This window comes from Hyla sarda, chromosome 9 (genome assembly GCF_029499605.1).
Source record: "Hyla sarda isolate aHylSar1 chromosome 9, aHylSar1.hap1, whole genome shotgun sequence".
Lineage (NCBI taxonomy): Eukaryota > Metazoa > Chordata > Amphibia > Anura > Hylidae > Hyla > Hyla sarda.
Window position 1 is genome coordinate 35,433,716 of NC_079197.1, and position 25,851 is coordinate 35,459,566.

General features: G+C 43.5%; 1 protein-coding gene across 2 annotated transcripts in view; it reads right to left on the reverse strand.

Annotated features, from left to right (window-relative positions):
* LOC130290786 (keratin, type I cytoskeletal 18-like) overlaps nucleotides 1-25,851 on the reverse strand; it is a 125,813-nt gene that overhangs the window by 3,853 nt on the left and 96,109 nt on the right. For both annotated transcript variants that reach the window (XM_056538856.1, XM_056538855.1), the window contains exons 2-7: nucleotides 16,117-16,448; nucleotides 11,626-11,708; nucleotides 7,331-7,487; nucleotides 3,574-3,738; nucleotides 3,314-3,439; nucleotides 275-492 (exon numbers count right to left, since the gene is read on the reverse strand). In XM_056538856.1, coding sequence (XP_056394831.1) covers nucleotides 275-492; nucleotides 3,314-3,439; nucleotides 3,574-3,738; nucleotides 7,331-7,487; nucleotides 11,626-11,708; nucleotides 16,117-16,431 — 1,064 coding nt within the window. In that variant the 5' untranslated portion in view covers nucleotides 16,432-16,448. The remainder of the gene's footprint in view (nucleotides 1-274; nucleotides 493-3,313; nucleotides 3,440-3,573; nucleotides 3,739-7,330; nucleotides 7,488-11,625; nucleotides 11,709-16,116; nucleotides 16,449-25,851) is intronic.

A 25,851-nucleotide genomic window follows, 5' to 3' on the forward strand; every position in this document is an offset into this window, starting at 1 on the left:
CCAAGTCATAGGCCAACTTGTCTTTAATAAAGACCAGTGCTGTGAAATATTCCCACAATGTGAGAAGGAATCTATGTTGAACATTTCACACTCACATGAATGTCAATTGGAAGCTCCCACACACCAAGGACAACTACGGAATGTGGGGCCTGTGTTTACAAAGAGAGGGCTGTATATTACACCGCCTTGTGACATTCTCAAAGTGTCGCACTTAATCACTGGCCTCATTCACCAGATAAAAAGCCGCCATCCATCACCACCACCCGACACTCACTGTGGTTCTCCGTCCAGTAGACGTCGGTATTCAGCGATTTCAGCTTCCAGAGTCTCTTTAATCTTCCACAATGCCTCATATTCCAGTTTGTTGTTCTGTATGGTCTTCAGTAACTCGGATAGCTCCTGTTCTACTATAATGATATTGCCCTGCAGTCTTTCCAGTTCTTTCTTGTAGCGGAGCTCTGTTTCATCAAGGTTGTGTCGTAGAGCATTTACCTGCAATGCAAATTAGTCTTTAACCAATGGGTTTGACGGTATCGGAGGAGAATTTATCAAAAATAGCATCTTTGGTGAACATAAGCATATGTGATAATGTGACCACAACTGTACATTATAAAGAGGAGGAGTACTGTAGGGTAGAGGATGGGGGGGGGGGGGGGGGGGGGGAGGTTTGGGATGGGATAGCCATGAATTGTTATTCATTTTTTTATTCCTGCACATTCAGTCCATTTATATTATCCCTAGGCAAATGTATTTTGTCCCCAGAATGACTTATTCCAATAATCCATATATCTAAGTATCGGCTGAACAAATGCTGCTACTGAGGAAACTCTACTTAAAGGGGTACTCCGCTGCTCAGCGTTTGGAACAAACTGTTTTGAACGCTGGACCCGGCAGCTCATGATGTCATAGCCCGCCCCCTCATGCCGCCCTGCACCCTCAATGCAAGGCTGTGACGTCACGAGCTCCCGTCGCCAGCTCCAGCGTTCGAAACTGTTTGTTCCAAATGCTGAGCAGCGGAGTACCACTTTAAAGGGTACCTCTCATCAAATAAACTTTTGATATATTTTAGATTAATGAATGTTGAATAACTTTCCAATAGCATGTTAATGAAAAATATGCTTCTTTCTATTGTATTTTTCCCGATGAGTCCTGTCAGCAAGCATTTCTGACTCATGCTGGAGTCCTAAACACTCAGAGCTGCCAGCCTGCTTTGTTCACAGCCAAACAGGCTGTGAACAAAGCAGGCTGTCAGCTCTGAGTGTTCTCCTTTGTGAACAAAGCAGACTGGCAGCTCGTAGTGTTTAGGACTCCAACATGAGTCTGAAATGCTTGCTGCCAGGACTGGTAGGGAGACCCCTAGTGGTCATTTCTTCAAAGTGGAAAATTAAATAGAAAGAAGCATATTTTTTTAATAACATGCAATTGTAAAGGTATTCTGCATACATTAATCTATAATATATCAAAAGTTATTTTGATGAGAGGTACCCTTTAAAGTGTAAGTCCAAAGTTGTGAGTCTTTGCGAGCTTCAATTCCAGTTTGGTAAGACACAGGTCTCGCGTGGCTATACAGTTGCCAAGGAAACTTACCATGCTCAGCAAAGTTCCGTGCATGAGTGCTCTTTGATGAACAGGACTTCACGAAACTTTACTGAGCATGGTATGGTTGACTTGACAGCTGTATGGCCCAGCGAGGCCTGTGTCTCCCCATACTTGAATTGAAGATCGTGCAGGCTTACAACTTTGGACTTAGGCTATAAAGTAAAAGGCAGTACAGGAAAGACAATCAATGGGGGACTTGTGATGAGCAGCAGGGGCCATATTCGAATTTGTGATATTTCGTGAATATATTGACAATTATTTGTCCTATGTTCGCGAAATTCGCATATTCGCTATGTTTGTTCACTTTTTTTTTTCATGTGAAAATTTGCATGGAAAATGTGAATAAAAATTAGCATGTGAAGAAAAAAAAATACAAAAAAAAACAATATTTGTCATTACGAATATATAGCACTATATTCTAAATAATCGCGAAATCGCAAAGTGCAGATATTAGCAATAAAAATTAGCATTACGAATATTCGTGCTCAACACTATGGGTGACACTGAAGAAGCTTCCTGCAAAATCCACCTGGGACAGACTACCGTATTTTTCGCCGTATAAGACGCACTTTTTCTTCCCCAAAACTGGGGGGGGGGAAAGTTGGTGCGTCTTATACGGCGCGGCGGTCCCTGCGGCCATCAATGGCCGGGACCCGCGGCTAATACAGGACATCACCGATCGCGGTGATGCCCTGTATTAACCCTTCAGATGCGGCGATCAAAGCTGACCGCCACGTCTGAAGCAAAAGTGACACTAATCCGGCTGCACCGGGAGGGACCTTACCTGCCTCCTCAGTGTCTGCTCCGTGCCGGGATCCCCTGCATGCCCGGCGCTCTCCTTTGTCATCACCACGTCGTCACGCACGCCGCCCCGTCATCCAATAGGAGCGGCGTGTGTAGCGACGTGATGGCGGAAAACGGAGAGCAAGTATACCGGGCAGCAGAGACGTTCCAGAGCGACGGGGACACCCCAGGGACGCGGCGACAGCGATGGAGGGCGACATCCAGGGCAGCGGTTACGGGCCCGGAGCGGCGGGGACATGTGAGTATTACCTCCTATACCAGTGGTCTTCAACCTGGTTGAAGCTGGTTGAAGATCACTGTGACCTATACTTAACATTGTATTCTAGATTTTCCTCATTTAAAATTGGGTGCGTCTTATATGCCGGAACATCCTATAGGGCGAAAAATACGGTAATAAGCATCACCTATGTAAAACCACTCGTTTCTGTATAATCATCATGTCCTGATTTCTCATATCGGAATACAATATTTATACAACTATTGTTAACAGTCATTAACCTGTTTTATTAGATTTTGCTCACGTCTAGTTTTTTGTTGGATTTTCCTATGCAGAATCAACATCAAAATAGAAATGTGTGGTTTATAATGCATATTTGCTACAGAATATTCTTTGCGGATTTGGGTGCCTATCCCTTAGTGGGAAGCATCTGTATGCCATCCATGCCAAGAATTCAATTCGTGTTACAGATCGGGCACATGTTTGTGGATTTTCCAATGATTATGGAACATGCTTTTAAAGTAGATTTCCCACTGACACCCATGAGTAGAGTTTAGGAAATTTGACGCCCTGTAATTTAGAATGCCAAATTACCATAAACCAGATGCTGGTATATACTTCTGTAGTACAGCGTTAAGCGATGATATGCTGCACGCATATAGACATATAGGCATATAGACCACCGATCATTACCTGGTTTACCGTCGTCTCTAGCTCCAGCTGCAGTCCCTGTAACACGGTTCTTCTCTCTCGTACTTCATCTTGTGCCTTCCGAATGTCTTCATCATCTTTTGCAAGTTGTAGGGTTAGCGTTTCATACTATAAAACAATTGAGACTATTGTGTAACACAAGAACAGAACAATGAAGTGTTGTAGTAGAGAAGTGACTGAAGCCAATCACAAGCTGTAATGGTGATGTGCCAATCATTTTGATGCCATATATAATATTGTACCTGAGTGTGAAACAGAGCGTCTGCCTCCTCCTTATTTTTCTTTATTACATCCTCATACTGTGCACGGACTTCAGCCAAGATAGACGTGAGGTCAGGCCCTTGGACTGCATCGACGGCCACTTCAACTTTTCCTCTGTCTAGTTTTTCTCTCAGAGCGGCAAGATCCTGCATTACACAATATATGTCACATTCAACACAGCTCCATATTCCTTCCATATCTATAGAGTTAAAGGGAAAGTGTTGCCTTGATGTGTGTCGCCTAGTTAATGTTTTGTTTTTTTGTTGTTATTTTTTTCATATATATATATTTTTTTCAATTGTTACTTTTTTATTAATTTATTGTACATTATTATGGGGCAGCCATATTGCCCGAGCTGTTTTTTTAAACAGCATTTAGAGATATGTTTTACAGCAAGCCCCATGGACATTGACACACAAAACTGGCCCAGACCCCATTCACATAAATGGGAGAGTTTTCGGGACATGCTATGTGACCTGTGCTGAGGTCATTTCACACGGAGCTTTAGCTATTGTGAATAATGTCTTATATATCTGCTGGTGTCACGTTTCCCAGTGATCCTGCCTGTGGTAAGGAGACTGCTGGGAAGTGATCTGTACAGAACAAGAAGTCTCAGCTTAGTTGTAGACATAGTGGTTAGAAAGAAAACTTAGGATTTCAGGATCATTTTAAACTATTTATATGTAAATTGAAAAAAGAATCTTATGTGTCACAAAAAAACTTGATAAACAATAAGTAATTTTCAGATTTCACATTTTCCTTGAATGCTACAGTGTTATCTGCCTCCGGCTGCTACTTTGAGGTATGCAACAAAGCCCCCTAGTGGCAGCTGCAGGCAGACAAAATTGTATCATTTAACTCAGTGTTTTTCAAGCAGTGTGCCTCCAGCAGTTGCAAAACTACAACTTCCAACATGCCTGGACAGCCTTTGGCTAAGAGTTGTAGTTTTGCAACTGCTGGAGGCACACTGTTGAAAAACTCTGATTTAACTCTATGACTATGCAGGGGATTTGAAGCTTAGAAAAATTGATATATAAGGAAATTAGCCAGGACAGAATTAAAGCGTTCCCATCAGATCCAACAAAAATTTTTTTTTTAAATATGTCGCTCAGTACCTAATACTGACCATGTACATATAATTTTTATGTGTCTAGCACCTTTATTTATTTTTTTATTACACTTTTCATTTATCTCACTAGTCTGAATTCCTCTGAAAGGGAGCAGGCGTGGCCTCAATGTGCTCACAGCTGTCAATCAAGGAAGTGTGTCCATGACATAGGTGATGAGGCATGGACACAGCAGGACTAGTATGTGTCCAAGCAGGCAGGGGGTCAGTTGTTTGACTGGATTTATCAGTAAGAAATACTGAATATTGTCTAATGAAAGCAATTGCAAAACCTATTGGTCATACATGCTTTACAACATATCAAAAGTTTTTGTATCTGACAGTGCCCATTTAACACTCCATGACAAAAATGTATTTTATGATTTTGGTATTAGTTCCTCCTCTGTAATGTACATGTGCATCATAGTGATTCTACAGTGCTATCGATGCAAGATCTGTGGCAGCAGGAGCAGCAGGACTATATTACACAGGGCTGCCATACCTGCTGGAACAAGCGATAACTCTGATCACAGCCGTATAACCCCCCTGAGATGCTGTGATCAATAGGCATGTTTGACTGACAAACGGGGCTCAGTCTGTCACCCTAATGGTGTCCCCACTACACAATCGGGGGGTGGCAATTGGAGGCCTAAAAAAAGCCCCTGGGCCCGCCATTGGTATCTTCCTATTATCTGACAGGCAATAATCCTTTGAAATATTAAGTGGCAGCAGAAATCTTTTTTTCATAAAACATGTTTATATTGTGCAAAAGTGATAAAATGTGAAAATAACAGATGAAGCAGTGACGCGGGCCATCACTCACGCACAGGGCTGTCACTAACGCCGGAGCATCGGGACTCGGTAAGTATACCTCCCTGCCCGGGGACTTGTAACAGGGCGGTGTTTGGGGGGGGGGGGGGGGTGGTGCGACTTACAAAGTTCATATCCTCACCATTCCTTGGGGCAAAAACCTCCCCCGGGGATGTGAGGATAAAGATTTTACCATATATAACTTTGCCAAGCTTTTTATATGGGGAAATTAGATGCTTGGTTCTCTTTAAAGGGACCTGTCATATTGAAAATACAATCTTATCTGCAGGCATTATATATAGACCAGTAGGAGCTGAGCATATTGAGATATATGTATATATATATATATATATATATATATATATATAAAGCAAAATCATCGGTAGTTGCAGTATCTTGTAATACCTTTTTTATTGGACTAACAAGATTTTGTAGAGACAAGCTTTCGGGATTCCTCCCTTTATCAAGTCATAAGCGTTTCTGAGTTCACAAGGAGAAAACACAGGTTCTATCTCACAAAATATGCAGGGGTTAAAACAACATTAGTGGAGAATGGACATTAAGTTGGGCCATAAATTGTATAGCAATAGGACGATAGATACAGATAAGGATGAGGGGGGGGGGGGGGGAGACTGGAGAGCAGAGGTGAGAATAGTGGTTACACTGGACAGACAATTATACTATAGAACCATAGACTGAAGATAAGACTAGACAGGGGAGGGGGAGCAGGGGTGTAATGGTGTTAGAGCAGGGAGAGGGTAGAGAGTTTAGCAAAGGTTATAGGAAATTTTGATAATGGGATAAGAAGCTTAAATCCACATTAAGTCCTCTGTTCTTGGAGTCATAAAGAACTATCATTTTGGCTTCAAAATTTCCTATAACCTTTGCTAAACTCTCTACCCTCTCCCTGCTCTAACACCATTACACCCCTGCTCCCCCTCCCCTGTCTAGTCTTATCTTCAGTCTATGGCTCTATAGTATAATTGTCTGTCCAGTGTAACCACTATTCTCACCTCTGCTCTCCAGTCTCCCCCCCCCCCCCTCATCCTTATCTGTATCTATCGTCCTATTGCTATACAATTTATGGCCCAACTTAATGTCCATTCTCCACTAATGTTGTTTTAACCCCTGCATATTTTGTGAGATAGAACCTGTGTTTTCTCCTTGTGAACTCAGAAATGCTTATGACTTGATAAAGGGAGGAATCCCGAAAGCTTGTCTCTACAAAATCTTGTTAGTCCAATAAAAAAGGTATTACAAGATACTGCAACTACCGATGATTTTGCTTTTTGCATCACTGGACTAATACGGCTACTCCTAACTAATCTATATATATATATATATATATATATATATATATATGTATATGTATGTATATATAGTTTTGTGGGAAAAGATCCAGGATAACTTGTCATTTATTGATTTATACTGTATACATGCTCATTCTGCACTAAGTAGTCATGTGGGTGTTCCCTCCCCCATAAATGACAGCCGTCAATCATTTAGTAGGACCTCCCACATGACTTCTAAGCCCAGAATGAGCAGAGGTTTACATGAATAAAGCAAAAGTTATCCTGGAATTTTTCCCACAATACTATTTATCAATCTATTCAGCTCCTTCTGCTCTATAATACACTGCCTGCAGACTGAGCTGTATTTTCAATCTGACAGGTTCCCTTTAAGGGGATAACAAAACGAATGGCATTCATTGTTACATATGCACTTCAAGCTCTATTGCTCTGATCATAGAAACTGTTTAAGAATCCACCACTAGTTATAAATAGCATAAGATGGGATGCCTCTTAGTAAATTATTGATGGTACCTCTTTGTGGTCCTTCTTTAAGGTCAGGAGCTCACTCTGCAGGCTATCCACATCAGTGCTCAGACTGTCACATATAACTGCATGATCATCCCTCACTTTTCGCAGAGCGTTCATATCCCGTTCTACAGACTGACGTAAGGCACATTCTGTGTTCCACCTAATAAAAATACAATGTTTGCATTGATGATGAAGGTTTAGGGCCTGTGCAGATTATTACTTCATGACATACCGTATATACTCGAGTATAAGCCGAGTTTTTCAGCACAATTTTTTGTGCTGAAAACGCCCCCCTCGGCTTATACTCGAGTGAACTCTCCGCCTGTCAATCCCTTCTCAGTGGTCTTCAACCTGCGGACCTCCAGATGTTTCAAAACTACAACTCCCAGCATGCCCGGACAACCATCGGCTGTCCGGGCATGCTGGGAGTTGTAATTTTGAAACATCCGGGGGTCCGCAGGTTGAAGACCACTGATGAAGGGATTGACAGGCAGTGATGATGAAGGGGGATGATGACGGGGTGATGATGACGTAGTGATGATGACGGAGTGATGATGACGGAGTGATGATGACGGAGTGATGATGACGGAGTGATGATGACGGAGTGATGATGACGGAGTGATGATGACGGAGTGATGATGACGGGGTGATGATGATGGAGTGATGATGACAGGGTGATGATGACAGGGGTGATGATGACAAGGGTGTTAATGACGGGGGTCTGGATGATGACATGGGGGGGATGATGTATTTCCCACCCTAGGCTTATAGTCGAGTCAATAACTTTTCCTGGGTTTTTGGGGTGAAATTAGGGGCCTCGGCTTATATTCGGGTCGGCTTATACTCGAGTATACACGGTACTTTATGAGGAAAAAGGAAAACAAATTCTTAACATGGCAAGTCTGCTTCTTTTATAGCTTGTATGGCAGAGGGTTCATTTACTTATACTGCTGTTTTAAAAAGAGGCTCAGTTCTGCTGTAAACTAATAAAATATTTTACCTGTAATAAGCCATGAAGTCAAAACCATATGACAAACAGATACACTGGACAATTGCAAAGCCAGCTGCAAACTATAGAAGATGTGTTGTATCTGTATCTAGCATACTTAAATGAAATGGTTTCAGAAAGTTATACAAATGTATTAATTCTATTAAAAAAAAAAATACTAAACTTTAATTACTTATCAGCAGCCTTATATTCTGGAGGACGGCGTGGAGTGACAGTTGCGGCGGGTGCTCGGCTGTGTATGACAGCCGACTCCCGCCATGATCACCGTTCCCGTAGAGTTTCAGCATTTTAACACTCTATCATGGATATACCCATCGCAGAGCGTTAACTACCTTGCCGCTATGATGTGTATACAAATATAGCAAGAAGGGCTTAAGACACCTTAGGCGACTTTTATAAGCAATCAATGTAATGCTATTGCATTATACTGATCAGTGTAATCAGCCCTCTGCTCATAGAGCCTGCGTGAGACTGTATAAGCAGATCTAGTATGGCAGGCACAAAGACCTAGTAAAGGCCTCCGGCTCTCATAGTGTACGGTGACAACCTCACGATTACATTGCAGAGGTGGTGATTGGAGGATCTGACAAACATGACACCTATCATTTAGCCTTTTGAATTCTGCAATCACTATTTAAACATTGCAGAGGTGGTGATTGGAGGATCTTACAAACATGACACCTATCATTTAGCCTTTAGAATGCTGCAATCACTATTTAAAGGGGTACTCAGGTGGAAATCTTTTTATTTTATTTTAAATCAACTGGTGTCAGAAAGTTAAACAGATTTGTAAATTACTTCTATTAAAAAATCTTAGAGCTCTCTGCTGACATCACGAGCACAGTGCTCTCTGCTGACATCTCTGTCCATTTTAAGAACTGTCCAAAGTAAGAGAAAATCCCCATAGAAAACATACACTGCTCTGGACAGTTCCTAAAATGGACAGAGATGTCAGCAGAGAGCACTGTGCTTGTGATGCCAGCAGAGAGCACTGTGTTCCAAAAAGAAAAATAATTTCCTCTGTAGTAGTCAGCAGCTAATAAGTACTGGAAGGATTAAGATTTTTTAATAGAAGTAATTTACAAATCTGTTTAACTTTCTGGCATCAGTTGATTAAAAAAAAAAAAAAAAAAAAAGGTTTCCACTGGAGTGCCCCTTTAAGGCTTAAATGACTGACATCCGCATGCTGATATTGCTCATTAGCTAATGGCAGCTGGTACTCACCAGGTATGCAGCGCGCTCAGCTTGTGAGCAGGGTTCCTTCACCCCGCCCAATACATAGGATGTATTAGTAAGAATTGGTTAGATAGCTGTCAGCCGAAAGTTTGGTTTGGCCAAAAGCTATCTTACTATTCACTTCGTACAACTGTCTGGCTCAGCCGAGTTTTCATATGTTTTAATATGGAGAGAGGGCTGCTTCCATACAGCTCTGATACTGGCTTATCTCTTTGAAAACAAAAAGGGTCAGGCAGCTAAAATCCAACATGCCTAATTGATAAATCTCCCCCATTGCAACTTTTCCGAAAGAACGCAGTTACGAATGCTGCATCAGTCGGAAACGATAATTTTACTCCGGAATAATGAATAGTTTAGAATAGTGAATGAGTTTGAAAAACTAAAATGTTTGAATGAAAAATGCACTTAACAAAAAAAACTAAACTTAAAGGGGTACTCCGCCCCTAAATCTGATAGTGGGGCTTCCACCGCTGGGGACCCCCGAAATCTCCCTGCTGCACCTGACAATCGTTTAGAGCGTCGGGTGCAGCTCCGGAGGCTCATAACGTCACAGTCCCGCCCCGCTTGTGATGTTACGGCCACGCCCCCTCAATGCAAGTCTATGGGAGAGGGCGTGGCGGCCGTCACACTTCCTCCCATAGACTTGCACGAGCGGGGCGTGGCATTTCGAGCCTCCGCCCGGCATCGCCAGTTATCTGTCATGGAGCGAAGTTCGCTCCATGCACAGGATGTCTGGGGTACCGCAGCCAAGATTGCGGGGGTCTCCAGCGGCGGGACCTCCATGATCAGACATCTTGTCCCCTATCCTTTTGATAGGGGGTAAGATGTCTAGGGGCAGAGCACCTCCTTAAGGCTAAGTTTCCACTTGTTTTTTTTTCTGGCAGTTTTTGGATATTTGCCACTGCAGTTTTCGAGCCAAAGCCAAAGTGTATTCAAAAGGAATAGGACGTATAAAGGAAGGACTTACACTGCTCCTACATTATGGATCCACTTCTGACTTTGGCTCAAAAACTGCAGTGGCAGTATTCCAAATGCTGCCAGAAAAAAAACCAAGTGGAAACGTAGCCTAACAAAATTTTCTGCAGTGTCAATAAAGAAAAGTTCAGAATACCTAATAAAGTCGAAAAACAAAAACAACGGAACGAAAAAATGCTCCTACCTAAAGTAAATGAACAAAACCACATTTTTCCATCGTGCCCATGTCTACTTAGGGTGGGTTCACACCACGATTTTCTATACAGTTTTTGGATACGTTTAAAAAAAAAAAAAAACTTATGCAACTGTACAGAAAACCGTGGCCATAGACTTTCCATTCAAAACCGTATGCACCATATTGCATACGGTTGTCTCTGTTTTTCACACCACGCGGTTTTTAACTTTTTTTTTTCTGGACAGAAAACCGTGGCCTACCACGGTTTTTGGTCAGGGTGAAAAACCATATTGACCCGTATACATTTTATTTTTTAACATAGGAGTCAATGGGAACTGTACTGACCTATATGTGTGTATGGTTCCTTCCAGTTTTTACCATACGGTTTTTGACTTTGCACAGTTTTTTTTCTTGGAATTTCAATCAAACAAGTGAAACTTTATTCACAATGGAGTGAAAAGTTCAAAACGTATGTGGTTTTTTTCTTAAAAAACGGATGCAACCGGACATCATTTTTCAAACCGTATACGGTTTTCAACCATATACAGATAAAACTTTGTACACACGTTTTGATACAGTTTAGTCAGGTTTTGAGGAATCCGTTTTTTTTAAATCAAAAACCTGAAAAAAAACTGTATTGCAAAAACGTGGTGTGAACCCACTCTTAGCTGTATTTTAGTAGTATTTCTCAAGCATTATTTGTAAGATGCATATAATGATAGGGTGTTGTTATGTGGACTGTATATGGCAGTATTGTCTTGGTATTATATGGCAGTATTTTGAGGATTGAAATCATGTGAAATACTGTCTAAGGATGGCAAAAGGGGCTACTTGTTACTCAGGGCCTAATTTCTATAGAACCAGCACTAGCCTTCAGACAGGCTGTATATTTCTTATACTTACTTCTCCTTAAAGTCATCTGCAGCCAGTTTGCTGTTGTCAATAGCCAATAGGAGCTTTGTATTCTCAGACACTGTATCTGTAATCTGAAAGAATAAGAAAGCACCTTTAAGAAGAAGATTCTATTCATATTCATTTTTGCATAAAAGATTCTGGATTTCATAAAGTAACAGTCACCGATGGGCAGTACAGGGCAGACGGGGGTTGTCAGACGCATTTTTTGACATCGCTACAAACCCCCTCCCCCCGATCTCTTGAAAGGTTTTCTTCTCCCGAACCCTATAAACGCTGGTGGGAATCTCATTAATACGAAGGTATAATGGCTTTAAACACCAGTAAAAAGCCACTTTCTTATATACCTTCTGATGAAATTAGATCTCACACTGTTTTGACTGCAGTAACTGAACATAACGCTCAAGTAAATTGTAAATGTCTTATATAATAGCACAGATTTGTCTTATAATGTGTAGCCCCTTTGTGCGGGTCACAACAGCTCTGACTCGTTGAAGAATGGATTCCACAAGCTCTGGGTTCTGGAGAATTTGCAAGGCAAATCATACCTTGATCTCTTTGTCATGTTCCTTAAAGGGGTACTCCGACCCTAGACATCTTATCCCCTATCTAAAGGATAGGGGATAAGATGTCTGATTGCGAGGGTCCTGCCGCTGGGACCCCCATGATCTCCATGCAGCCCCCAGCATACACTTATAATGCCTGTTGCGGCATCAGAGGCGTGTGACATCATGGCCACACCCCCTTTATGCAAGTTTACAGGAGGGGGCTTGGCAGCCGTCTCGCCCCCTCCCATTGACTTGCATTGAGGAGAAGCGAGTGATGTCACGAGAGGGGCGTTGCCGTGACATCAGCGCCGCATCGCTAGTCATCAGGCACGGAGGGAAGTTGGACCGGATGATTTCGGTGCCGCAGCAGCAGACCCCCAAGATCAGATATCTTATACCTTATCCTTGGGATAGGGGATAAGATGTCTAGGGGTGGAGTACCCCTTTAAATGGGCATTGTCATTTAAAAAAAACTTTTGATATGTCATAGAAACATATCTAAAGTTTTGATTGGATTGATTATTAGTACGTTAGCGTGTTTTATCCTGATTTATGTGTCATGTGACTGAGAGGTGACATAATTGAAGTCTACGGCATCGTCTCACTCCCATAGTCACAGGACAGATAGGGGGAGATTTATCAAAACCTGTCCAGAGGAAAAGTTGCTGAGTTGCCCATAGAAACCAATCAGATCGCTTCTTTCATTTCTCAGAGGTCTTTTCAGAAATGAAAGAAGCGATCTGATTGGTTGCTATGGGCAACTCAGCAACTTTTCCTGTTACCCCATAGATAACATGATAGAGAAGACCCAAAATATAATAGGAAGTGTGAGCCACCAGACCTGGCCACCATCTCCCACTGTGATATACGCTGGGTCCTACCCCTTAGTCCTGTCAACATTTCAAGCTACAGCATCTCTTGGTTTGTGGCGTTGCACCAGATGGCTCAGCCTTTGCTGGCAAAGATAGTCCTCAGTACCAAGTTTTCGAGACGGAAGATTTTTCTTTTGCATCTTCTCGAATGTTCGCAAAGCCAGATGTTTAGCGTATACTTTAGCTATAGTATGGTCACATAATAATATAGGAACACGCCTAATGCAAACATACCATAAAACAACAGATTACAGCAAATTGATGGACCGAAAGGACTTATGTGAGACCGACTTAATACATTTTGTCATGCCCCAGTAGTTGTAAGCGGTGACTACTATAGCATAAAGAGTCACGGACAGAAGTCAGACATCATTGTATTATGTGCAGAAAATAAACACTAGAATAGAGAGATGAGGCTTAATGAATAACACGGTAAAACGTTCAGTCATCTGAATCTAATAGTACACATAAGTAAATAGAGACAGAAATTGTCTTCAAGGGCAGGTAGTTTCTGTTTGTTTTCCTACCTAGGTAACTTAGGGGTGTAGAACTATTTTCGTTGTAGAGAAAAACGTTTCTGTCAAATATTTGCTTCCAGACCCTTGATCATTGTCCTGTGGCAATGTTAGCTTTAGGGGAGATATTCTGTATGTATAGAATGTAGTAGAGGAGTTATGGAGGCTACAGTGGTTGTAGACACACATAGTCTCAGAAGGAGCCTATAGGCACCGCTACCGTATGCAGGACACAACTGTAACCTGATGATTGAGGGTCCTGATTTCAAATCCCCTGCATAGACAAATATTTATATTACAGTGACCCCTCGACCTACGATGGCCCTGACGTACGATAATTTCAACGTGCGATGGCCTCTCAGAGGCCATCGCATGTTGAAGGCAACATCAACATACGATGCTTTTTATGTCAGGCCATCGCATAAATGGCTATCCGGGAGCGCATACTGCTTCAGCTGCTGCCGGATAGCCGTTTACGGTGCCCCGTGAGCTCCGGTGATGTCTCTTACCTGTCCTCGGGGCTCCGGCGCGTCCTCTTCAGGATTGCCTGCATCGTCGGCGCTCTCCATCGACGTAGGATAGGAGCGGTGTGCGTAGCGACGTGATGGCGGCAATGGAGAGCGAGGATGCCGGGGAAGCAGAGGCCTTGCCGGAGTGTCGGGGACACCTCGGGGAAGCGGCGACAGCGATGGACGGTCCGTAGCGGCGGGGACAGGTGAGTACAACTTCCTCTAACAGTGGTCTACAACCTGCGGACCTCCAGATGTTGCAAAACTACAACACCCAGCATGCCCGGACAGCCGTTGGCTTTATTAGAAAAATACATCAATAAAACATACATAAAAAAATATATTGATTTATTAGAAAAATAAATCAATAAAACACACCGTACATATAATGAAGCTGGCAGAGTAAGATAACAACATGGATGACATGACAGGGGTAAGGTGGTCACATACTTAATAAATATACGGATAGTAAAGATCGCCCTATCATATACTATAAGATAAAGTACAAGTGTAAGAATAATCAGACAGGGAACAACATTAGTGAACCAGTACTAGAGGATATAGAAACCTTACTCAGGTCAATACCAGACCCCTACATATGTTTCGCTCCATCGAGCTTCCTCAGGGGGCTTCCTCAGAGGATACAGAAACCTTACCCAGGTCAATGCCAGACCCCTACATATGTTCGACAGAGCGAAATGTATGTATGTAGGGGTCTGGCATTGACCTGGGTACGGTTTCTGTATCCTCTGAGGAAGCCCCCTGAGGAAGCTCGACGGAGCGAAACATATGTAGGGGTCTGGCATTGACCTGGGTAAGGTTTCTATATCGTCTGAGGAAGCCCCCTGAGGAAGATCAACGGAGCGAAACATATGTAGGGGTTTGGCATTGACCTGAGTAAGGTTTCTATATCCTCTAGTACTGGTTCACTAATGTTGTTCCCTGTCTGATTATTCTTACACTTGTACTTTATCTTATAGTATATGATAGGGCGTTCTTTACTATGCGTATATTTATTAAGTATGTGACCACCTTACCCCTGTCACGTCATCCATGTTGTTATCTTACTGTGCCAGCTTCATTTTATGTATGTTTTATTGATTTCTTTTTCTAATAAGGATTTTTGCATTAATCTGCATTTGTATTTTTGAGCTTCTAGATACCCTTTTCTTTAGTGTAAAGAGTCTGAGAGTGGAAATGGAATCATGGGATTTAAAGTTTTTCAGCTTGGCATGGCTAAGGTGATCCTGCTCATGGCCAGCCCTAAAGGATTGTATACAAGGGCACCAAATAGAAAGGGACAAAGAGAAAAAAGAAGGTTAAAGGGGGACTCCGGTGAAAACCTTTTTTCTTTTAAATCAACTGGTGCCAGAAAGTTAAACATATTTGTAAATTACTTCTATTTAAAAATCGTAATCCTTCCAGTACTTATTAGCTGCTGAATGCTACAGAGGAAATTCCTTTCTTTTTGGAACACGGATGACATCACGAGCACAGTGCTGTCTGCTGACATATCTGTCCATTTTAGCAACCATCCATAGCAGATGTATGCTGAGGGCAGCATGGTGGCTCCGTTGTTAGCGCTGCTGCCTTGCAGTGCTGGGGCCTTGGGTTCAAATCCCACTAAGGACAACAATAAATAAAGAGTTATTATTATTATAATGATGTCAGCAGAGAGAACTGTGCTCGTGATGTCATCAGAGAGCATTCCAAAAAGAAAAGAATTTCCTCTGTAGTATTCAGCAGCTAATAAGTACAGAAAGGATTAAGATTTTTTTAATACAAGTAATTTACAAATCTGTTTAACTTTCCGGAGCCAGTTGATTTAAAAGAAAAAAGGTTTTCACCGGAGTACCCCTTTAAAAAAGGCTTCTATAGGAGCCTGTTGAGGACATCAATTAGGTTCTTTAAAAAGCTTTTAAATATATTTGAAAACCCCTTTCAGGAGAAAAGTATTTGCACTGGGCCCAGCAATGTATTAGAACCACCCTGTACTGAGCCATAACACTGTACATCATAGAGAGTCTTTATGTCTCACCTGCTTCCTGAGGGTATTAATCAGAGTAAAGTAATCGCTGTAGTCTTTCTTCACAATGGCTTTCTCCGATAACTTTTCCCGAATTTGGATTTCTAGTTGTTGATTCGATTTTTCCAGGGCACAAACCTTCTCCAAGTAACTGGCGAGACGACTGTTCAGATTCTGCATCACCTCTTTCTCATTTGATCCATGGTCCAGGGAAGAAGAGAGCACAGTAGACGCAGAGACAGTCCATGGTCTTCCATCATAAGAGACACTGGCTGAGGAGGTCCTAAGCTTAGCGGGACTTCCTCGGAGGGAGCACAGGGTAGCCATCAGAGCTTGTATGGACTCTGAATAATAAAAAAGAATGAAAGCTGAAAGGGAAATGTACTAACAGAACAGAAAGGACAAAGGAATTAATAGAAAACAAAGGACATTGAGATTACTAATTGAGATTATTAGACAGTGTTTATATTAAGGTTTTATGGTGGCAAATTCCTCTTTTATTGTCTGACATGCCAAAACCTGTGCTCCCAGCCACAGATTCTCAGAACAAAGAGGGCACAGATTATAATAAAGCATCCAACCACCTTACACGCCAGGTACAGGTTTTCCAGTTGAGAATCTAAGACAAAGGACTTTGTTAGATGTTCTATTAATCTAAGTACATTATCACAAATTATACCTTATCACGAAAAAATCAATAGCCATTTCAACCTAGTGTTGTGTCTGATTTTAAAGGGGTAGTCCAGTGGTGAAAAACGTATCCCTTATCCTAAGGATAGGGGATACGTTTGAGATCGCGGGGGGTCCGACCGCTGGGGCTCTGCCATAGAGTTGTATTGAGGGGGCGTGTCGGCCGCCGCTTCGTGCGGAGGTCGACACGCCCCCTTCCCGCGGGCTGTCGGGGCTCCGTACAGGAGATCGCAGGGGGCCCTAGCGGTCGGACCCCCGCGATCTCAAACTTATCCCCTATCCTTAGGATAGGGGATAAGTTGTTCACCACTGGGTTCACCACTGGACTACTCCTTTAAGGTATTCAGTTACACATCTACTTCTAAAAACTCATGTTAAAACTAGGCTTAAAGGGGTATTCGGGGCAAAAATTTTTTATCCCCTATCCAAAGGATAGGGGATAAGATGTCTGATCGCATGGGGGGGGGGGGGGGGGGGGGGGGGGGGGCTGGCTGCTGCTGAGAGTCTCCAGTTTAGGAAACCTCCAGGTTTCCGGGACTGGGGACGTGACGTCAGCCCACACCCCTCCATTCATGTCTAGACATAGACATGAATGGAGGGGGCGTGGTGTCACATCCAGTCCCAGAAACACGGAGGTTTCTGAAACTGGAGATTCAGCACACGCATATAATGCAGGTGCTGCAGGGAGATGGCGGGGGTCTCAGCAGCAGCCCCCCCCCCCCCCCCCCCCCCCCCGCAATCAGACATCTTATCCTCCTGCCTTAAAGGTTATTGTTGTTACCAGTTTAATAAATAAATCAAGTCCACTAGAATATTTTGACCAAATTTTTCATGGTGTTGGAGATACTTAGGCACCTACTCAGGTATATGTTTTAGGCACTCCACCAGCACCTTTTGGTGGACTTGATTTATTTATTAGTTATTTACGATGGGAGAAATATATGAGCTTAGCGTGGTCTAACGTAGGACCTTTACCCTCTACTACGTTTCCCTGTGTTGTAACCAGTCTCTGAGATATTTTGTAAAACCTCATTAGTCATAGTTTATGTCAAGATAAAAATTTTAGATTAAAGGGGTTCTCCGGTGCTTAGACATCTTATCCCCTATCCAAAGGATAGGGGATAAGATGCCTGATGGCGGGAGTCCCGCCGCTGGAAGGATTAAGATTTTTTACTAGAAGTAATTTACAAATCTGTTTAACATTCTGGCACCAGTTGATTTAAAAAATAAAAAAAGTTTTCCCACCGGAGTACCCCTGGCATTGAATCAGTCCTTAAAGGGGTATTCCAGGGTTAACTAACTTTTAACTATCTCCTGCCCATTATGAATAATTATGCTAGTTTTACATTTTCTTGCTATACCGCTCTGCCGTGGATCGTCTTCTTTATCTTCATTATATGGTCCCCCCAGGTCTAGCGCTTCCTTTCAGGTCCTGATGACGCTCGTCTCAAAATCCTTTGCGACTCGAGGAGACAGCTGGTATACGGGGGCTTGGCTATTTCTTGTATTTCCTCACAAGCCAGTCCCTTGATGACATTTGCGATCCATCTGTACGTCCTGATGTGACTGCGTTCCCTGCGCAAATTGCCAAGATCACGGGACGCCGGCACGTCAGGACGTACAGATGGATCGCAAACGTCATCAAGGGACTGGCTTGTGAGGAAATACAAGAAATAGCCAAGCCCCCGTATACCAGCTGTCTCCTCGAGTCGCAAAGGATTGTGAGACGAGCGTCATCAGGACCAGAAAGGAAGTGCTAGACCTGGGGGGACCATATAATGAAGAAAAAGAAGACGATTTATGGCGGAGCGGTATAGCAAGTAAATGTAAAACTAGCATAATTATTCATAATGGGCAGGATAGTTCAACGTTAGTTAACCCCGGAATACCCCTTTAAGGTAACCATACACATGCAGTAAGTTTATTGGCGGAATGTTTGTTTGGCCTACTGCTATATTTCCTGATCTACCCATATACAGTGATCCCTCAACTTGCAATGGTCTCAACATACATTAGTTTCAACATATAATGGTCTTTTCTGGACCATTGTAAGTTGAAACCAGACTCAACATACAATTCTACAGACAGTCCAGATCTGCGAAACAGATTTGTAAATCACTTCTATTAAAAAATCTTAATCCTTCCAGTACTTTTTAGGGGCTGTATACTACAGAGGAAATGCTTATCTTTTTTAGATTTCTCTGATGTCATGACCACAGTGCTCTCTGCTGACCTCTGCTGTCCATTTTAGGAACTGTCCAGAACAGGAGAAAATCCTCATAGCCAACATATTCTGCTCTGGACAGTTCCTCAAATGGACAGCAGAGGTCAGCAGAGAGCACTGTGGTCATGACATCACAGAAATCTAAAAAGATAAGCATTTCCTCTGTAGTATACAGCCCCTAAAATTATGTACTGGAAGGATTAAGATTTAATAGAAGTAATTTACAAATCTTTTTAACTTTCTGGCACCAGTTGATTTAAAAAAAATAAAAAATAAAAGTTTTCCATGGGAGTACCCCTTTAACTACCAGGTCGATTATCACTTAAACTCTGTAGCCATATTACCTATTGTTCCTCCTTCTCGTAGTAAGTTTATATAACATTTTGGTCTTAGGTACGGTGTCGCATGTTACTTAGGTTACTTGTTTTACCAGGAAGGAATCCCATAGGCATTTATGATCCTTCTTCCTGTAATAAAGCTCTAGCTTTTGTTAATAAAGACAAAAGCTTGAAATTAATCATTTTGCAGCTAGACAGCTGACATGCTTTGTGGTAGAGAAGAATTTTTAAAACCTTTGGAATGGGCACAGAACCAATGTCTATAAGCATCGTAGTATCTTAGTACTCTGATTGTGAGTCTGATGGAGGCACCGGCTAAAGCATCATAAGGAACCTACTTTTCCATAGGGTAACAGTTTCATCAAGCACATATACAGTCAGTACGGCCTCATGTATGCAGATATATTACGATTCCAAACAACCTACAACCTTGTGAGGCCTAAATCCCAATGCACAGGCCAATGAATATTGATGGTGTTCAACTATATGTGTGAATTCCCGGATAGTTATGTGCAGACTTAAAGGGTTACTCCACTACCCAGCGTCCGGAACATTGAGTTCCGAACACTGTGTGTGGGCTTCCGTGTTCTTGCCGCCCCCTCATGACATCACGCCCCATCATGTGACATCACGTCCCACCCCCTCAATGCAAGTCTATGGGAGGGGGCGTGACGGCCGTCACACCCCCCTTCCCATAGACTTGCATTAAGCGGGCAGGTGTCACGAGGGGGCGGGCATGAACACGGAAGCCCGCACACAGCTTTCGGAACTCAATGTTCCGGACGCTGGGGAGCGGAGAAACCCTTTAATGTCCACGAGCACCTCTGCCCCAATCTACTTGAAGAATCTGCTCTGGGCGATGGCTCCATAAGTGGGCGATGATACTTTCATAACTAAAGTGCACAGGGAAGGATAGTCACCGAGCTGGGCCAGAACCAAATAGGTGCATAAGTAACAGAATAAGAGCCAAGACATAGCCCAAGGCAAGGTCAGACAAAGTTAAAAATTATAACGTGTCAGAAGCAAGAGGAAACATCCGAACCAGATGGAGTTAACTAGAAAACTAGCCACAAGTCAGAACACGGTGGGGGGTATTTATGAAGCATTTTACCCTGGTTTTCTTGGGTAAACTTGTTGCACTATTTTGGCGCAATGTGTTTTTTGCGACATTTCATTTACCTGTGTTTTTGGATAGTTGCATTGGTAGACGCGTTTTTGGTTGATTTTTTTTGCAGTGGTCAGAGATTTATGAACATGTGACTTTAAAAAAAAATTAGCATACTTTAGCACAACCCACCAAAAAGGGCGCTAATCACTAGTGTTGCTCGCGAATATTCGCAATTCGAATTTTATTCGCGAATTCGCGAATATTCGCGAATATAGCGCTATATATTCGTAATTACGAATATTCGTTTTTTTTTTTTTTCACAGTACACATCACAGTGATCATCCCTCTCTGCTTCCAGCTTATGTGGTGTAAAGAAGGCTCTAATACTACTGTGTGAGACTGTAATTTTCGCATATGCGAATTTTAGTTTATGCACATTTATTCATATGCAAATTTTCGCATATGTTAATTTTCGCACATGCGAATATTTGCATATGCGAAAAATAAAACGAGAATATTACGCCTATGCGAATATTCGCGAATATGACTATTCGTCCATATATTCGCGAATATTCGCGAATTCGAATATGGCCTATGCCGCTCAACACTACTAATCACCACCAAATAAAAAAAGTTACAAACTAACTGTGGACAGCTTTATTAAAAAGTCACATTGTCACACGGATTAAAAAGTTGCACAAAAAGTTGCAGAAAAACACCATACAAAGTGGAGTACTGATGGAAGAAATGTGATCAGCACCAGATTTATCACAAGCCCTGCACCATATAATACATTTCCACCACATGAATTAAAGGGGTACTCTGGCGCTTAAACATCTTATCCCCTATCCAAAGGATAGGGGATAAGATGCCTGATCGCGGGGGTCCCGCCGCTGGGGACCCCTGTGATCTTGCACGCCGCACCCTGTTTGAAATCAGTCCCTGGAGCGTGTTCGCTCCGGGTTTGATCACTGTCGATCACGGGGCCAGAGCGTTGTGACGTCAAGGCTCCACCCCGTGTGACGTCATGCTCCGCCCCCTTAATGCAAGCCTATGGGAGAGAGAGTTGTGACATCAAGGCTCCGCCCCGTGTGATGTCACGCTCCGCCCCCTCAATGCAAGCCTATGTCACGCCCCCTCCCATAGACTTGCATTGAGGGGGTGGAGCGTGATGTCACACGGGGCGGAGCCTTGACGTCACAACTCTCCCTCCCATAGGCTTGCATTGAGGGGGGGCGGAGCGTGACGTCACAATACTCCGGCCCCGTGATCGACAGTAATCAGACCGGGAGCGAACACGCTCCGGGGACTGATTTTAAACAGGGTGCGGCGTGCAAGATCACGGGGGTCCCCAGCGGTGGGAACCCCACGATCAGGCATCTTATCCCCTATTCTTTGGATAGGGGATAAGATGTCTAAGCGCCAGAGTACCCCTTTAATGGAGTAAAAAGACGTTCACCTACTCCAATTTTTATGAATATCCCGAATATGTCACGAGCCTGATTGTCTTGGCATCCCTACTTCCTGGTAGGTTAACCAGCCCCACCGTCAGTACTACACAGAAGAGGAGGCTGGGACCACCACTGCACCTCGGTAAGGTGATAATGCTACAGTATCATCATGATAGCCTGGCAGTAGGGAGGTACTTCTAGAACCGTTTCCTGTAAAGAGTGTAAGAGTAAGTGTAACCCAAGTGTAGCCACGCGAGTCGCAATCTAAAATCTCTATACTCCCCAATAGCTATATACATCATGGCTAAAGAGGATGCCTCTCCCCCTAACTTGCATTGCAAAAAAATACAGAAAAATAGTAAACACATGCACGCTGCTGTGGCAAATACAAAGGAGGTTTTCAAATTGATCCTGCACGTCACCCAGTCAGAGGCTATATGCCCAGCAGAGGCAAGTGGAATGACCGTGCTAGAGTTTATTCACACGGCAGAATTACCGCTTGCGGAATTCCGCCTCAAATTAAAGGGGTTATCCAGGAAAAAACTTTTTTTTATATATCAACTGGCTCCAGAAAGTAAGTAGTCCAGTGGTGACTCAGTGGTGAGCAACTTATCCCCTATCCTAAGGATAGGGGATAAGTTGCAGATCGCGGGGGGTCCGACCGCTGGGTCCCCCTGCGATCTCCTGTACGGAGCCCCGACAGCCCGCGGGAAGGGGGCGTGTCGACCTCCGCACGAGGCGGCGGCCGACACGCCCCCTCAATACAACTCTATGGCAGAGCCGAAGCGCTGCCTTCGGCAATCTCCGGCTCTGCCATTGAGATGTATTGAGGGGGCGTGTCGGCCGCCGCCTCGTGTGGGGGTCGACACCCGCTATCTCGGCGGAGAGCCGGGGCCCCGTACAGAGAGATCGCAGCGGGCCCCAGCGGTCGGACCCCCCGCGATCTCAAACTTATCCCCTATCCTTAGGATAGGGGATACGTTTTTCACCACTGGACTACCCCTTTAAGGTTGTTCTTTTCTGTCTAAGTGCTCTCTGATGACACAGGAACTGCCCAGTTTAGAAGAGGTTTGCTACGGGGATTTGCTTCTAAACTGGGCGGTTCCCGAGACACGTGTCATCAGAGAGCACTTAGACAGAAAAGAACAACTCAACTTCAGCAGCTCATAAGTACTGAAAGGATTAAGATTTTTTTAATAGAAGTCATTTACAAATCTGTTTAACTTTCTGGAGCCAGCTGATATATAAAAAAAAAGTCGTTTTCCTGGATAACCCCTTTAAAGCTCATAGACTTCTATGGGATTCCGCACTCCCATTCACACTTCTGAAATTCCGCAAGCGGAATTTCAGAAGTGTGAATGGGAGTGCGGAATCCCATAGAAGTCTATGGGCTTTAATTTGGGGAGGAATTCCGTAAGCAGAAGTTTTGCCATGTGAATAGACCCTTAGGGTCCCATCCGAAGTGATGTTTTGATCAAAAGGTGCACTAAGAGCCTCCATTTTTTGACTACTGCTGCTGCAACCTTTTCTTTGTATACTGACAATGCAAAAGACCATATATATATATATATATATATATATATATATATATATATATATATATTATAGATGTCCATTGACCTTATACCTCAGCTTTATCTCATGGTATACAATGGGCACAGAAACCTACAAGAAACATGAAACACTCACTGGTAAAGTACAGGTATGAGGTTTCCCATGCATGGCTTGGCTTACGCTTGGGTTGCACACAATGGCCATTGTAAAATCCTACAACATTCAGTCTGCATATTTTCACAGTAATCTGCTTCTTCCCCAAGGGCAACCACCTGTTAATAGCATCAACCGTAACAGAATATTCCGACTGTAATAACGTGTACTGTATATTTCCCATGCTATATTGTTACACGTGTATTCCAACACTGGGCTCAACACAATAGACAAATCAGGAAGAATCATCTGATGGCAAAAATTTATTAATTCTATCTATAGTGAAAACTCTTCTGTCCAAAACTGCTGGGCTGTATGGTCACTAAAAGGGATAATTCTCTCGGAGAAAAGAAACAATATGGCATGTTCTATGGATAGAAGATACGTGTCGTTGATGGAAAAACCCCAACATTTCATCTCTGGGGAGAAATGGATCGGTGGTGCTGTATGCTGCGATAATAGAATATTTAAAGGGGTACTCCCGTAGAAAACTTTTTTTTTTTTAAATCAACTGCTGCCAGAAAGTTAAACAGATTTGTAAATTGCTTCTATTAAAAAATCTTAATCCTTCCAGTACTTTTTAGGGGCTGTATACTAAAGAGAAATCCAAAAAGAATTGCATTTCCTGTGATGTCCTGACCACAGTGCTGACCTCTGCTGTTCATTTTAGGAACTGTCCAGAGAAGCATATGTTTGCTATGGGGATTTTCTCCAGTTCCTAAAAGGGACAGCAGAGGTCAGCAGAGAGCACTGTGGTCAGGACATCACAGGAAATGCATTTCTTTTTTGGATTTCTCTTTAGTATACAGCCCCTAAAGGGTACTGGAAGGATTAAGATTTTTTAATAGAAGTGATTTACAAATCTGTTTAACTTTCTGGCACCAGTTGATTTAAAAAAAAAAAGTTTTCCACGGTAGAACCCCTAAGTCAAACAACCCTTTAAATACTAAATACAGTGACCCCCCCCGACCTACGATGGCCCCGACATACGATAATTTCAACATGCGATGGCCCCTCAGAGGCCATCGCATGTTGAAGGCAGCATCAACATACGATGCTTTTGTATGTCGGGGCCATCGCATAAACAGCTATCCGGCAGCGCAGACTGCTTCAGCTGCCACCGGATAGCCGTTTACGGTGCCCCGTGTGGTCCGCTGACGATCACTTACCTGTCCTCGGGGCTCTGGCGCGTCCTCTTCAGGATCCCCTGCATCGTCGGCGCTCTCCATTGTCGTCATCACGTCACTGCGCACGCCGTCCCGTCATCCAATAGGTGTTGCGTGCGTAACGACGTGATGGCGGCGACGGAGAGCGAGGATGCCGGGGAAGCAGAGGCCTTGCCGGAGTGTCGGGGACACTCCAAGGACGCGGCGACAGCGATGGAAGGCGACATCAGGGGCAGCGGTGACGAGCGGTGACGGTCCGGAGCGGTGGGGACACGTGAGTATAACCTCCAGTACCAGTGGTCTTCAACCTGCGGACCTCCAGATGTTGCAAAACTACAACTCCCAGCATGCCCGGACAGCCGTTGGCTGTCCGGGCATGCTGGGTGTTGTAGTTTTGCAACATCTGGAGGTCCGCAGGTTGTAGACCACTGTCCTATACTTTACATTGCACGGACCCCTCAACATACGATGGTTTCAACAAACGATGGTCCGTTTGGAACGGATTACCATCGTATGTTGAGGGAGCACTGTATGTGGATTATAAGCCGTTTATTGACTCATACTCATAGCTGTATCAGTTTGCTGATATATACTACGGCTGCCCAAGAGATACTTGAGCCCTCTACTACACTTACATAAGTTTTTGATACCGGAAAAAGGCATAAGGAGCTGACGTGAAAAATTGTGGCAAGCTCTGTACAGCGCTGCAGAATATGTTGGTGCTACATAAGCAGAAATAATAAGAAGAAATGATAAGGATATTTGTCACGATGCCGGCTGGCAGGTAGTGGATCCTCTGTGCCAGAGAGGGATTGGCGTGGACCGTGCTAGTGGATCGGTTCTAAGTCACTACTGGTTTTCACCAGAGCCCGCCGCAAAGCGGGATGGTCTTGCTGCGGCGGTAGTGACCAGGTCGTATCCACTAGCAACGGCTCAACCTCTCTGACTGCTGAAGATAGGCGCGGTACAAGGGAGTAGACAGAAGCAAGGTCGGACGTAGCAGAAGGTCGGGGCAGGCAGCAAGGATCGTAGTCGGGGGCAACGGCAGGAGGTCTGGAACACA